The sequence below is a fragment of the Schistocerca americana genome, chromosome 1 (genome assembly GCF_021461395.2).
Source record: "Schistocerca americana isolate TAMUIC-IGC-003095 chromosome 1, iqSchAmer2.1, whole genome shotgun sequence".
Taxonomy (NCBI): Eukaryota; Metazoa; Arthropoda; class Insecta; order Orthoptera; family Acrididae; genus Schistocerca; species Schistocerca americana.
In genome coordinates, this window is record NC_060119.1 from 448,870,725 (window position 1) to 448,882,826 (window position 12,102).

General features: G+C 39.0%; 1 protein-coding gene across 1 annotated transcript in view; it reads right to left on the reverse strand.

The window, feature by feature from the left end:
* Positions 1-6,714: 6,714 nt before the first annotated feature.
* LOC124603084 (very long-chain specific acyl-CoA dehydrogenase, mitochondrial) overlaps positions 6,715-12,102 on the reverse strand; it is a 51,512-nt gene continuing 46,124 nt past the window's right edge. The window contains exon 11 of the mRNA XM_047136370.1: positions 6,715-7,583. Within this exon, the coding sequence (XP_046992326.1) occupies positions 7,446-7,583 (138 nt within the window). The 3' untranslated portion in view covers positions 6,715-7,445. The remainder of the gene's footprint in view (positions 7,584-12,102) is intronic.

Sequence of the window (12,102 nt, forward strand, 5' to 3'; positions counted from 1 at the left end):
GCCTCATTCCATTTCACATAGAATTACGAATTCTCAAAATTCTTGTTTGGCATTAAAACGTGATGAACCAGTGATAAAATATTTCTCAAGTTAAAAGCCTTCACACGTGAAAGAAATAGATTGCGATCTAAAAATTTGTCGAAGTTGACTTGAGTCCAAGAATTGTTTTCAAGTTCTCCAACATAATGAGCATAGTAGCAATTTATGCCCTTTTTGTGTATGGTATGTTTTCTAAACACAGTTTTCTCTTAAACAATGGAGTACTGTAACTAACTGATCATAATACATTAACAGTAAACCCAGAATTTCTAAATTACTTGCGTATGAATGCCTCCCCCCCCTTACCCCAAGACTAGCTACTGTTATTAACATTAATAAACCTTGCTTCTCCCATTCATTCAATCATTTTCATTCATTCATCCCTCATGTTTCAAAGGTTCAGGTCTCATTAAGTCCTTCATAGATGGACACCAACCCCCAAATCTAGCCAGCCTACAAATTTCCTGCACCATATCACACCCCCCTAATCCTCTCATCACCTTCAAGAACCAGCTGCAGAGTAGCTCCCCCTTCATCACTCAGTATGATCCTGGCCTAGAACAACTGAACCATATGCTTCACCTGGGCTTTGACTACTTATCGTCATGTACTCTTGATGAATACATGACACATAGCTTTGCGTCTCGCCAGGGCCCGTCAACACTGACATTGGATTGTTGATGACGAAACATGTTACCTGATCAGACAAGTCTTGTTTCAAATTGTATTGAGCGGATGGATGTGTACAGGTATGGAGACAACCTCAGGAATCCGTGGACCCTGCATGTGAGCGGGAGACTGTTCAAGCTGGTGGAGGCTCTGTGGGAAATGTGCAGTAACAGTGATATGGGACCCCTGATGTGTCTGGATACGATCCTTAACAGGTGACATACTAATGCATCCTGTCTGATCACTTGCATCCATTCATGTCCATTGTGCATTCCGATGGACTTGTGCAATTCCAGCAGGACAGTGCGACCCCTCACACATCCAGAATTGCTACAGAGTGGCTCCAGGAACACTCTTCTGAGTTATACACTTCAGCTGGCCAACAGACTCCCCAGACCTGAATATTACTGCCTTGCAACGTGCTGTTCAGAAGAGATCTGAACCCCCTCGTACTCTCACAAATTCATGGGCAGCCCTGCAGGATTCATGGTGTCAGTTCTCTCCAGCACTACTTCAGACATTAGTCGAGTCCATGCCACGTCATGTTGCAGCACTTCTGCGTGCTTTTGGGGGCCCTATATGATATTAGGCAGGTGTTCCGGTGTATGTGTGACTACATATCAGCTGTCCATCTGAATTAATGACCACTACCAAACTGTGGTTAAGAGCAACGTTGACCACCTAGTGGTGGAGCACTCTGCTGAATACATTATGCTTGATTTCAATGGCTGCTTTGCAACCCTTGCCATGTGGATCCTTCTGCCTCCCCTCACCCCATCCCATCCCCCCAAATACCTATGTTTCTACACTACAGAGTATGGAGGGGGTGGGGGCAGGGGAGGGAGATATATATGTACACAGCAGCCTGAAAAAGGATTCATCTAAAAGGTAGCAAAGTTTTCAGTCTTTATTTGGTGAGTTGTTAACCTTTACTCCTAAATTATTTACATTCTACCAGAACTTTAGTGTACCATATTTTTTCTGTGTAACAGTGTTGTATGTTTATTTCATTAAATGAAACCTCACAAAAGTGTTAAAATTCTTCAGTACTGGTGGGTGGGGCCTTCGTTTACAATAAAATACTACTAAAGGTACCAGAAAACCCTCTGAAAAGGGTTATAACTATCTTATCTTTTTACAGTTCTGTACCTTAATATGTAAAAATGGAATTCTTATTGAACCACTTTGTTGTCAGTCTGCCTGACTGTCAAGAACCCTTGTTCTCAAGAATGCATGGATGTTCCAAGTTGAAATTTGTTACACACTAAGGCCTGCAGTCCCTTGGTGGTGTAAAAAATTGAAGTCTCTGAGTCAGTGAAATCAAAAGATAAGACCATTTAAGTCACATATTTTAATACTTGCAAACTCGATCATCAAAACTTCTAGGCTACTGCCTGTTGACTTAGAATCTTAAAAATGTGGCAAGCAGCAAGGTTTTGCAGTAGAAGTAAAGGACGACAATCAAAAATAGTTAATTTATAATTATCACATGTAAAAAAATTCTTTTGTCATTTGTTATTGACTTCAAAACTTAAACGTTCCCAGAACCTGGTATCTTGTCAGTATCAGTGTCAATAACAGGCAGAAATTGTCGAGATTCTTAATTACGTTTATAGGCAGTTCATCATCCCGGGAATTAAGTTTATAAGAAACCCTCTGAGCATGGTCCTATTTACTTCCGTCTAATTTTTTACTACCTAAAAAACAGAAATTGTAAGAAGGTTTAGTCGAAGGTATCTACTGAAACTTGGGTTTTAGGATCAAAATGTGTTGTGAGATACATTGATATAGAAAGGATTAAAGGTAACGACTCACTGTATAGTTAAAGTTTTCAGTGATTAATAGGTACATAAACAAGACTGAAAATGTAGCTAAACTTTTGAACAATATCCTTCTTCATAGTTAACTTTAATGCATGTCATGTCAGAAGGCACTGCAGTTTTGAACAGCTCTTTGCGTTCCCCTCTACCAAACTCTAGCTGCCAATTAGATTCAGTCTTCCTCCAGATGGTTATAGATGTTCTCCTCCAGACTTGATTGGCAATACAATTTTATTCATTGTTGTGTGAAGCAGTACTTTCTACAGTTTGACAACACATAGGGTGTTCTACCACCACCCATAGAAACCTTACCTCCTCCATACTTTCCTAATGCTCTTCCTCTCTGGGCAGAGGGGCACCTTCTGTGATGTGCAGTATAGTACAGAATATGCACGAGTCATAAACCTGTGGAAAAAGATCTGTCTAATGCACCCACATCTTAGCCTATCAGGGACAGAGCCACCTGTGAAAGGCCTCTGCCAGACTGTGGCCAAGAGTAGAGTTCACCAGCTTCTGTGAACTGCTTGGATGTTAATTATCCTTACAACACATCCTCCTGCCCTTACTCTCCAGTCGCCCATCTTGCTCCCTCCCATTTCATTCCTCTTTGTCACTGTGTGTCACATACAGCTCCCTCTACCTGTATCAGAGTAAGTTCACTGGTGCCATGTCCCCATCTTGTGTGCTTGCTGCCTCTCCCGCCCAGCCTTCAGCCACTTGTCCCTTCAACTGCTCCACCAATTACAACCCCTCACCTCATTTTAACAGCAGTGCTGTAGACATCTCGAGATCACACCCCTGCCTTTAGTCCTCAGGTGCTAAGTGCTGTGATTAGTCCACTGCATAACTTTGTTGCCACATACACACTGTTATAGTGCAGTATGTTGGCACCACCTCAATTTCCAGTGTTTCCATGTGATATCGTGTGTTCACAGTGTGGTTCAGTCTTACATGGAATGGTGTATTGATGTATGGTAGTGAAAGAAAGGCCTCTGTGTAGTGACACTGAGGTGTGCATGAAGGGCGAAAAAAGACATTTGAAAACAATCTAAAATTGTCATACCAAATGTACTGAAGTCTTTCAATGATCTGGCCAACAGTAGAGAAGCCACAAATAACATAAATTTTGCACATGTTCGTAAAATGATGACAAAGCTTTGTGATATTTTCAAAATGACTGTTTTGCCACGTAACAGCACAGTAACATCGGCAGAATCTGTAGATGTGAACATTTCTGTTCTGCAAGGAAATCAACACAATTTGAAGAAGTTACTGCGTAAAACAATACTTCAACATTATGGCAGAGGAGAGTATCCAATGGCTAGAAAAATACAGGATGGTCTCCATGTAAAAATTATTTGTTCTGGCTCAGAGACCTCTGTTCCCTGCACGCTTGGTTTTTGATTGAGAGTGTAATGTTGGACAAAAATTTTTAGTGGAATATACACACATTGCAGCAGCCAATGCACTTATTGCATGCTGAGACAATAAGCTTGTAGTATACTTCGATAAAACTTGGGTTGCACCCCCCCCCCCCCCCCCACACAAAGTACATTTTGCTCAACTTCAATGGAAATATTGATTTGAAAGCACCTACAGTTACTTTAGTACATATTGGCAATTTGGGTGATGGGTGCAGTGATGAATGAACAGTAAGAGCGGCAAATAAATTTCTGGGAGGCATGGAATATTCTCAGTCATTAAGGAGAGCTCAGAATTGAAATGCAGTAATGTCAGATGCTACCATAATTAATTTTATAGTTTTCTTAACAACTTCTCACTGGAAGCTTCTACAAGATCATCACTGATGGCATTTTCAATTACACAGTGAAGTGTTTCGAGAATTTTTGCGTAAATTCTAGAACCACTTGGCCTTCGACCATCTTGAACACACAATATTTTAAATATAAGTGTGAGAAGGCCTATCTACTGCATGTCACCTGTCTGTGTGGAGGTCCGAAGTGAGTAGTAAGAAGACAGACACTACACTGCAGTCAAACGGCACCGACAAGTGTTTGCCAGTTGTGCCATGGAGGTTTAATGAAAGAATACGGCAGACTTAAGGAACTTCTGTGTTATTCTGTACTGTTTTATAACTGAATATTGTTAGTGACAAAAGAGCAATTGAATAGAAAAAGATTTTTAGTAACTTTTAACTTTAACTTGCTAGAGGCAAGAAACGTGTATGATTCCTGTATAATAGAGTCGTGGTTATCAAGCCAACTCTGTTGTAAAGGTAGCTTAATTGTTTCTAATGTGAGACGACACAGGTGACTTACAAGAAGTCAATTGCTTATGTGAATTTTGTTCTGCGTGGAAGATATATATTCCTTTAACTAGCGTCATTTTTTGGAGACTGACGTAGCCGGCTATCCAGAAAAGAAGATCAGTTGTGCATACCAAGTAGGTCTACGCGTGTAAAAGAAGTGAGAAGGTTGCAATCCAACTTCACACATTTGTGTCGTCAAAAAATGTTAGAACAGGTGGAATGCTTTTAAACTTCTTACGGTATTTTATGTTTTCACATTAAAATACGATGTGTGATCAGAAAGTAAAAAATTTTTAATTTGGTTTTCTTTATACATCTGATTTTTAAAAAAAATTATGTTATTACAAGTGTTCATAATGTAGGTATGCATTTTCAGCTGATTTGAATGTTTAGCTCATTGTTGACAGTTGAAGAGGTTATACATCTTTTAGAGTGCCTGGCCTTTCGAAAAAATAGATTTAAAAAATGTGCATTAAAGTTTGACTGAAAAATTGAATAAAGTGCGGCACTGCTTTTGTGGCTTTTGGCGAATCTGCTATGAGTAAGACAAGAGAGTGGTATAAACATTTCAAAGAGTGTTGAGAAAATATTAACCACCTTGGATGCACTAGCAGATCAATTACTGATGATAATGTGGAAAAAGTAAAGTGAACGGCTCTGGAGAATTATCAAATCACATCAGAGAGATTGCTGATGATTTGGCATACCCTTTGGCTCATGCCAAGCAATTTTTTGGACATTTAATGTCTAGCAGCAAAGTTTAGTCCGAAATTGACTTTTTATGGAAAACATATCACATGCACATCGCTCAGGAATTACTGAATTAAGTCGACAATGATCCAGAACTTCTAAAGAAGGTTACGGTATATCATATGATGAAAGATGGGTATAAAGAGCATGACGTCAAAACCAAGGCCCACTTGTCCCAACGGTAACTGCTTGAAGAACCAAGACCGAAAAAAATTCAGTAAGTGCGATCACACATGAAGGTTCTCACCGTTTGCTTCGATTACAATGGGATAATGTATGAGTTCCTGCCTAATGATTATATGGTCAATAAGGAATACTATCTGGGAGTTTTGTGCTTTTTGCATGAAGCAATCCGAAGAAAATGACCAGAGTTGTGCAAAACCACTTAAAGATTCTTTAAGTAAAGCAAAGATTGGGATTACTTGATCACATTTTGCATGTATCACAAGCTCCTACAAACTTCGAGAATGTTCATAAATTTTTAAGTCCAAATAATTTTCTTCAAAATTTCTTGTAACTTTTTTTTTAAAGCTGCTGCCAAGGGTTTTGTTGTGGAAAGTACTAGACTAAATTCAGAATTTGTACTAAGATTTGAAAGCTCACTAATTGTCAATACTGTAATGACCTTGAGATGCATACTTTCATGACGACGGCCACTGTAGTTAGCTGTGCAATAAGACAGTTTTTGCAACCGTAGCATTTCTTATGTACCACTTGATTATATGGAGAGTTATTACTTTCACTCCTTCCATTACTTATCTTCTAATATCACATTTACTTTAAATCTTGTAGTGTCAAAGGGATATAAATTAATCTCAGAAAATGAGTTACACTTCATTTTATGTCCTTGTTGCAATTGTTAAGTTTCACAAAGATCACCTCCTCCTTCATCTGAAAAGATTATGATTATTAATTCTTGAAAACTTGTGTTACATGGAGATTTTCTGTTATAAGTCAGAAGAGTACTGCATCAATTGTAACATGCACTCTGTTGTGGAATAGAAGTGTTAACAGTGGTGTAAGAGATCTTAAACCATCATGATATCACAGTACTTACTTAAGCTCAGTCTCTACAACTTGGTTATGGACCTCAAGTCAGTGCATAAAAGGTAGACAGGAAACCATGGGTCATTTTGCTCCATACCAGTTTCTTGAATTAGTCAATGATACAAAAAATAGACTTTATTTAGACGTAAAAACTGTATATACAAATCATACTTATTACCTAGCAGTGAAGTTCACACATTTTTTGCAATATCAAAATAATTATTTTAAGTAAATCTGTATGACAGATGGTATCAAAGTGTTAAATACATTGTATATTTGTTCTATTTCACAATTTAACGTGAGAAACACACATTGAATACACACAGCCTGCTTTTTTTTTCATTTTTAAAAGCTGCTCCATTTCTTTGATTTTAATTTAGTAAAAAAAGTTGCTTTAGATGCAGGATGCAAGCTTAAGGGAAAAAAATGTATTTGTCATGGACTTGAGCTATTGTCAAGTGCTGATTGGCACCAGCTTATAGAGTGGTGAGGTTTTTTTTAGGGAGAATTGTCAGTTTTGCAGCAAAGGTTTTAGAGTACAGAGAGCTTACTTTGTAAGGCAATGGTATGCATCCTTATAATGAATACTGACATCCAGCTTAACCACAAGTTTCAGTCGAGTTCCAAACACACATTTTATGCGAGAAGAACATCATCCTTCAGTGTGGTACAGATAACAAAAATCAGCATCCGTAATGTAATAAAATTAAAGAAATCAGATCTTCATACAGAAATAAAATATGTAAAAGTGCAATACTGTTGAAACATTTTCTGAAAAGTTTCCGTTAGGAGTTCCACGGAGAACTAGTGCTTCGAAATATATATCTCATAGCAATCTTCAGTAACTCATGTTACAAGTTTAGAGGGTTTAGTTGAACCAGGCCACCATTTGTACATATATTTTTGGAAAGTTCACTCATCTTTTTAAATGTGTCAAGAACATCTTCACTTGCAGTTGCCTGAAGGTTCTGCTCGACACGTTTTGAGGCCTGTAGAGAAGAAAGACAAAAGCAGCAATTAGTTTCCAGAACATGGAATTAATAATTCAAGATCTTAAATTACACACTGGTATACATTTCTCCTTCTTACACGAAGTACAACAAGATTGTCTCCACTAACAAATCTGATTTCTGAATAAGAAGCCTATTATATAATCTTTCCTTATAGATGGCGTTACCGCTACCAACTTTGGGTGGTTAAACTGAAATGGTTATAATTTACTTATCGAAACACGTAGTACACTTTATGCAAATCTGATGTTTTTTTGCATGCCTCTTCATGGTGTTGCAGTGTAATTAAATGCTTCTGCACACTTTCCAATGAATTCACTGCACTTCCAGGTTTACCATTTTGTGAGTATTTTGGAATACTTCTACATATACAAAACTAACTTTTTCTAAAATGTTTAGGTTAGCTTACAGCGGAATATGTCCATCCTATTATGATTATTAAACTTTAGAAGCCATATAGGCACTCTGCTAAAGAAGAAAATATCAAGTCACTTTGTTTTGCACTGTCCTCACAAATAATTTTCCAAATCACTTTGAATATTGTCAAGATATCTTTTACATGGTTGTGCAAGAGATCTTTTCCCATGGGAAGCTCTTCTGTCACACTGTTAATGATCCACTTCAGTGGTGGCACTATGACATGTTGATGGCCACTAGATCACCAACAACCACAGCAGAATATCATACATAAGTTATGTGCTTGCTATGCTGGCAGTGTAACAGCAACCACTATGCATAGGGCAGTCAACATGTTAATTTTATTATGGTCAGTAGTAGTGCAAGATGACTTATGTGTGATGATTCAGAAAAAGCACTTTGAGATGAATTTATAGGATCCAAAACTTAATAATGCACTGTGAAAAATGAAGTTACTTGTTGCGGCAGGCAGCACTAGCTTATGTATGGAGTTGCTCCAATCTCAGTTGCCTCAGAAACAAAAAGCTCATTCTACAGGAAGAGTGTCAGTGAGGTTCTGGAAGGTATCGACAGGGATGTGGAGCCTTACTGACTCAAATGCCATGGCCAGCTGCGTTAGGTTTCTTGGTTGAGGCTCGATGGTGCAAATAGCCCTATTGAAATGGTCCTGCAGATTCTCAAGTGGGTTTAAATCTGGGGAGTTCGGTGGCCAGAAGAGTACAGTAAATTCATCCCGGTCCTTTTCAAACCACACATGTACACTGCGAGCTGTACAACATGTAGCATTGTCCTGCTGGCAGATGCCATTCAGGGCAAAAAAAAAAAAAACCCAAGTATAATGTATACATTATGTTGATCCATTGTGCCTTCCAGAATGATGAGATCATCTAGGGAATTCCACAAAAACATTACCCAGAGCATATTATGAAAAGGAGTCGCAGATAGGTGCAATTGAAAGATGGTCACCCCTGACTTTCATGGCCCATAATGCACACACACACACACACACACACACACACACACACACACACACACACCTGACAAAGCTAACTTTGTGACAGTATTTTTGTTGTGCCTATTTGCGACTCGGTATCTTCACGATTAGCAACTATCCTATTCATAAAGTTGTTACATTTCATCCTAGATTTTCCATTGTTTGATTTTACCCAGCTCATAAAAGCTTCTTCCTCTGGCCTGAAATGTTTCAACAATTGTTGCATGGCTGTATATTCCAACAACCATCTGTCTGATGGAGCATAAAACCTGATTAATCTAAAAAACCACCTCTCACCACTCAGTGGACGTCAAGTTGTGGTAGTGACGTGAAAATTCCGGCTTTCATTACTGATGAATAGCAGACAGCATGAGTGCATCAACCAGACAGCTGCTGCGGAGCTCCACACACAGCATCATTCACTGAGGAGATGCTGTTGGTAGCCCCTTCGTTCACTTGGGCATCAGTTGCTCATCTATTCACTTTACACATCACCCCTGTCTTTCATGGCCCATAGTGCACCACAGGTGATTCAGTGTCAGTTTTGGACAACACCATTTTGCCATGCACAGTATAATTTAGCCATGGCAGCATGTGTATAGTTTACAAACTTAGCTATTTCGAAAATCCTTCCATCCTTGGCCCAAAAGCCAGTGATCATGTCCTTTTAGATGTCCGCATTACAAAAATGTCTGCACTGTTTTCCTTATCTTCCTGACGCTTTATACACCTTCCACTGCTGGTGCTGCCATCTGTGAGTTGTGAGTGGTTATTGCACATTGACATCAAACACAGGTGGTGATCACTAAATGTGACTGGACCGCATAGTTTCACATTTCACTGAAAGGACAGACGCACCCACTATGTAGTGTGGAATAGACCTCTAGATGTCAGAGAGCCATACCTGCCAGTATAAAAGGAGTAAGGAGCTTTTTGTTGTAAGTAGAGAAGCAGTAACAAATACATCATGGACATTTCACCCCTTACAGAGCTTGGTGGCTCATTAGTAAAATGCCAGAATGCATATCCAAAGATCTTGGGCTCGATACCCAGTCAATCCCCAATTCTTATCTGTCACTTATCACTTCTTCCACCTATGACAATGTCTGTTGATGTGAAAAATTCTGAACTGCACGATGGTTTGGATTCCATGTTAAACTGTAGTTCCCCCTTTAAGTGGCTGGGTAATTCAGGTCAAATGTTGGAAGAAAGCATCTGTGTACCACCTCCAACAGGACCAAGCCTAATACAGTACTGTGGTGTTCAAAACAATCTTCGGATAAGTGACTGCTTTGCTTTTAAGGCTGTCCAAGTCGACTGTTGATGAAAGTTTAGACATGGAGGAACAACCACAGCTAAACCCAGATCAGGCAAACCTCGTGTACAGGGGCCACCAAGCATTGCAAAGGGTGGTTGTAAAAAATTGCATGAAATCATCACAAGAAGTCAGTCTTGAGTTTCAAAGTGCTACCAGCAGTCCAGCTAGAACAGTGAATGTGCGTAGGGATTTACAGGGGTGCAATGTTGAGCAGCTCCTCGTATGCCAAACATTTCTGTAGTCAATGCTAAGTGATGCTTGAAGTGGTGTAAAGTGCAATGCCACTGGAAATGAGTTATTTGGTGTGATAAATCCTACTATATGACGTACCAATCCAGTGGAAAGCTTTGGGCTCGGCCTATGGCTAAATAACATTACCTGCCATTATGTGTAGTGTCAACAGTGAAGCATGGAGGAGCTGGTGGTATGATATGGTGTGTTTCTCCTTACTGTACTTAAGGAAACGCTAAATGTAGAAGGATATGACCAGATTTTACAGCATTGTATACACTGCTTACAGTATATGAACAGTTCGGAGACAATGACTGACTGTATGAATATAACAATGCACCCTTTTATAAAGCAGCATCTGTGAGGAAATGGTATGTGGACAATACCATTTCTGAAATAGACTAGGCTGGCCAAAGTCCTGACCTAAACCTAGTGGAACAACTTTGGGATGAGTCAGATCATAAGACTTTGCTTCACACCCCAACGTCCAACTACCTACCCTGGTATCAGCTCTTGAGGAAGAACATGTTGCCATTTCTCCACAGACATTCAGACACCTCATGAAAAGCGCCCCCAGCAGAGCAAATTAATGTCCACTAATAGGTGTCGTATGAATATAACATCACACTATTACAGTACAGACGGTCCAGTTCAGAGAGAAGTGTGCACTCTTTTCGTCAGTCATCACCACTTTGAGCACTTTTTTTCCATATAAACATAATACGAAATATTCTCCTATTATGATTCCACCTCCTTTATTACGTGATCTAAGTCAACAGTCTGCGTATGCTTCCCTTGCAACATGAAATTATAATTACTTGAATAAAACTTCACACTGCAGCCTCCCCTTCCCATTGTTTGTTGACATAGGACTTCTTTAAGAAAATCAAATATTATTACAAAATTCAGACCTCCCTCTATTCATTCCGTTTTTATTTTATTGTATTATGCTTTTCCTAAGTTGCTTCAGATAATTCCTACATTTTCCAAAATCATTCCTTGAACAAAGCTGCCAATTACATCCCTCATCCTCCTGCAAATCACCTTGTCATTCACAACAGAGATGTTGGCATAAAATAAAACTATAATCTTGTAAGCTGTCCTCCCATTATTTTAAGCTTTCTGACCATGGTTTTTAATGGTTGGCAATTGGACTATGCCAAAACTCTACAATAAAATGTGTTAAGGCTCCTCTGGGATAAAAGATGACATACTTAATTTATCACTTTCAAACAATGGAAAAGTGTACACACACATTCACTTTGTTAATACGGACTAATTTTAAAATTCAAGCCCTCCAAAAAACGCGCAGGTACTTCAACATTCCTATTCCAATGGAATATTTCCTTCAGTGCACTATTAAACACTTTAATCCAGCTTTGTATATATGTGATTCACAGCTTTCACTACATGCTCATTTGAGGCCCAACTACAGTTATCATGTGCTTGCTACTAACTTGTATGGTCATCATGACACTGCATTGTCTGCCGGAGAAATGGTGAGAAACTGCAGAAATTATAGAAGCTAAGGTTCGCCA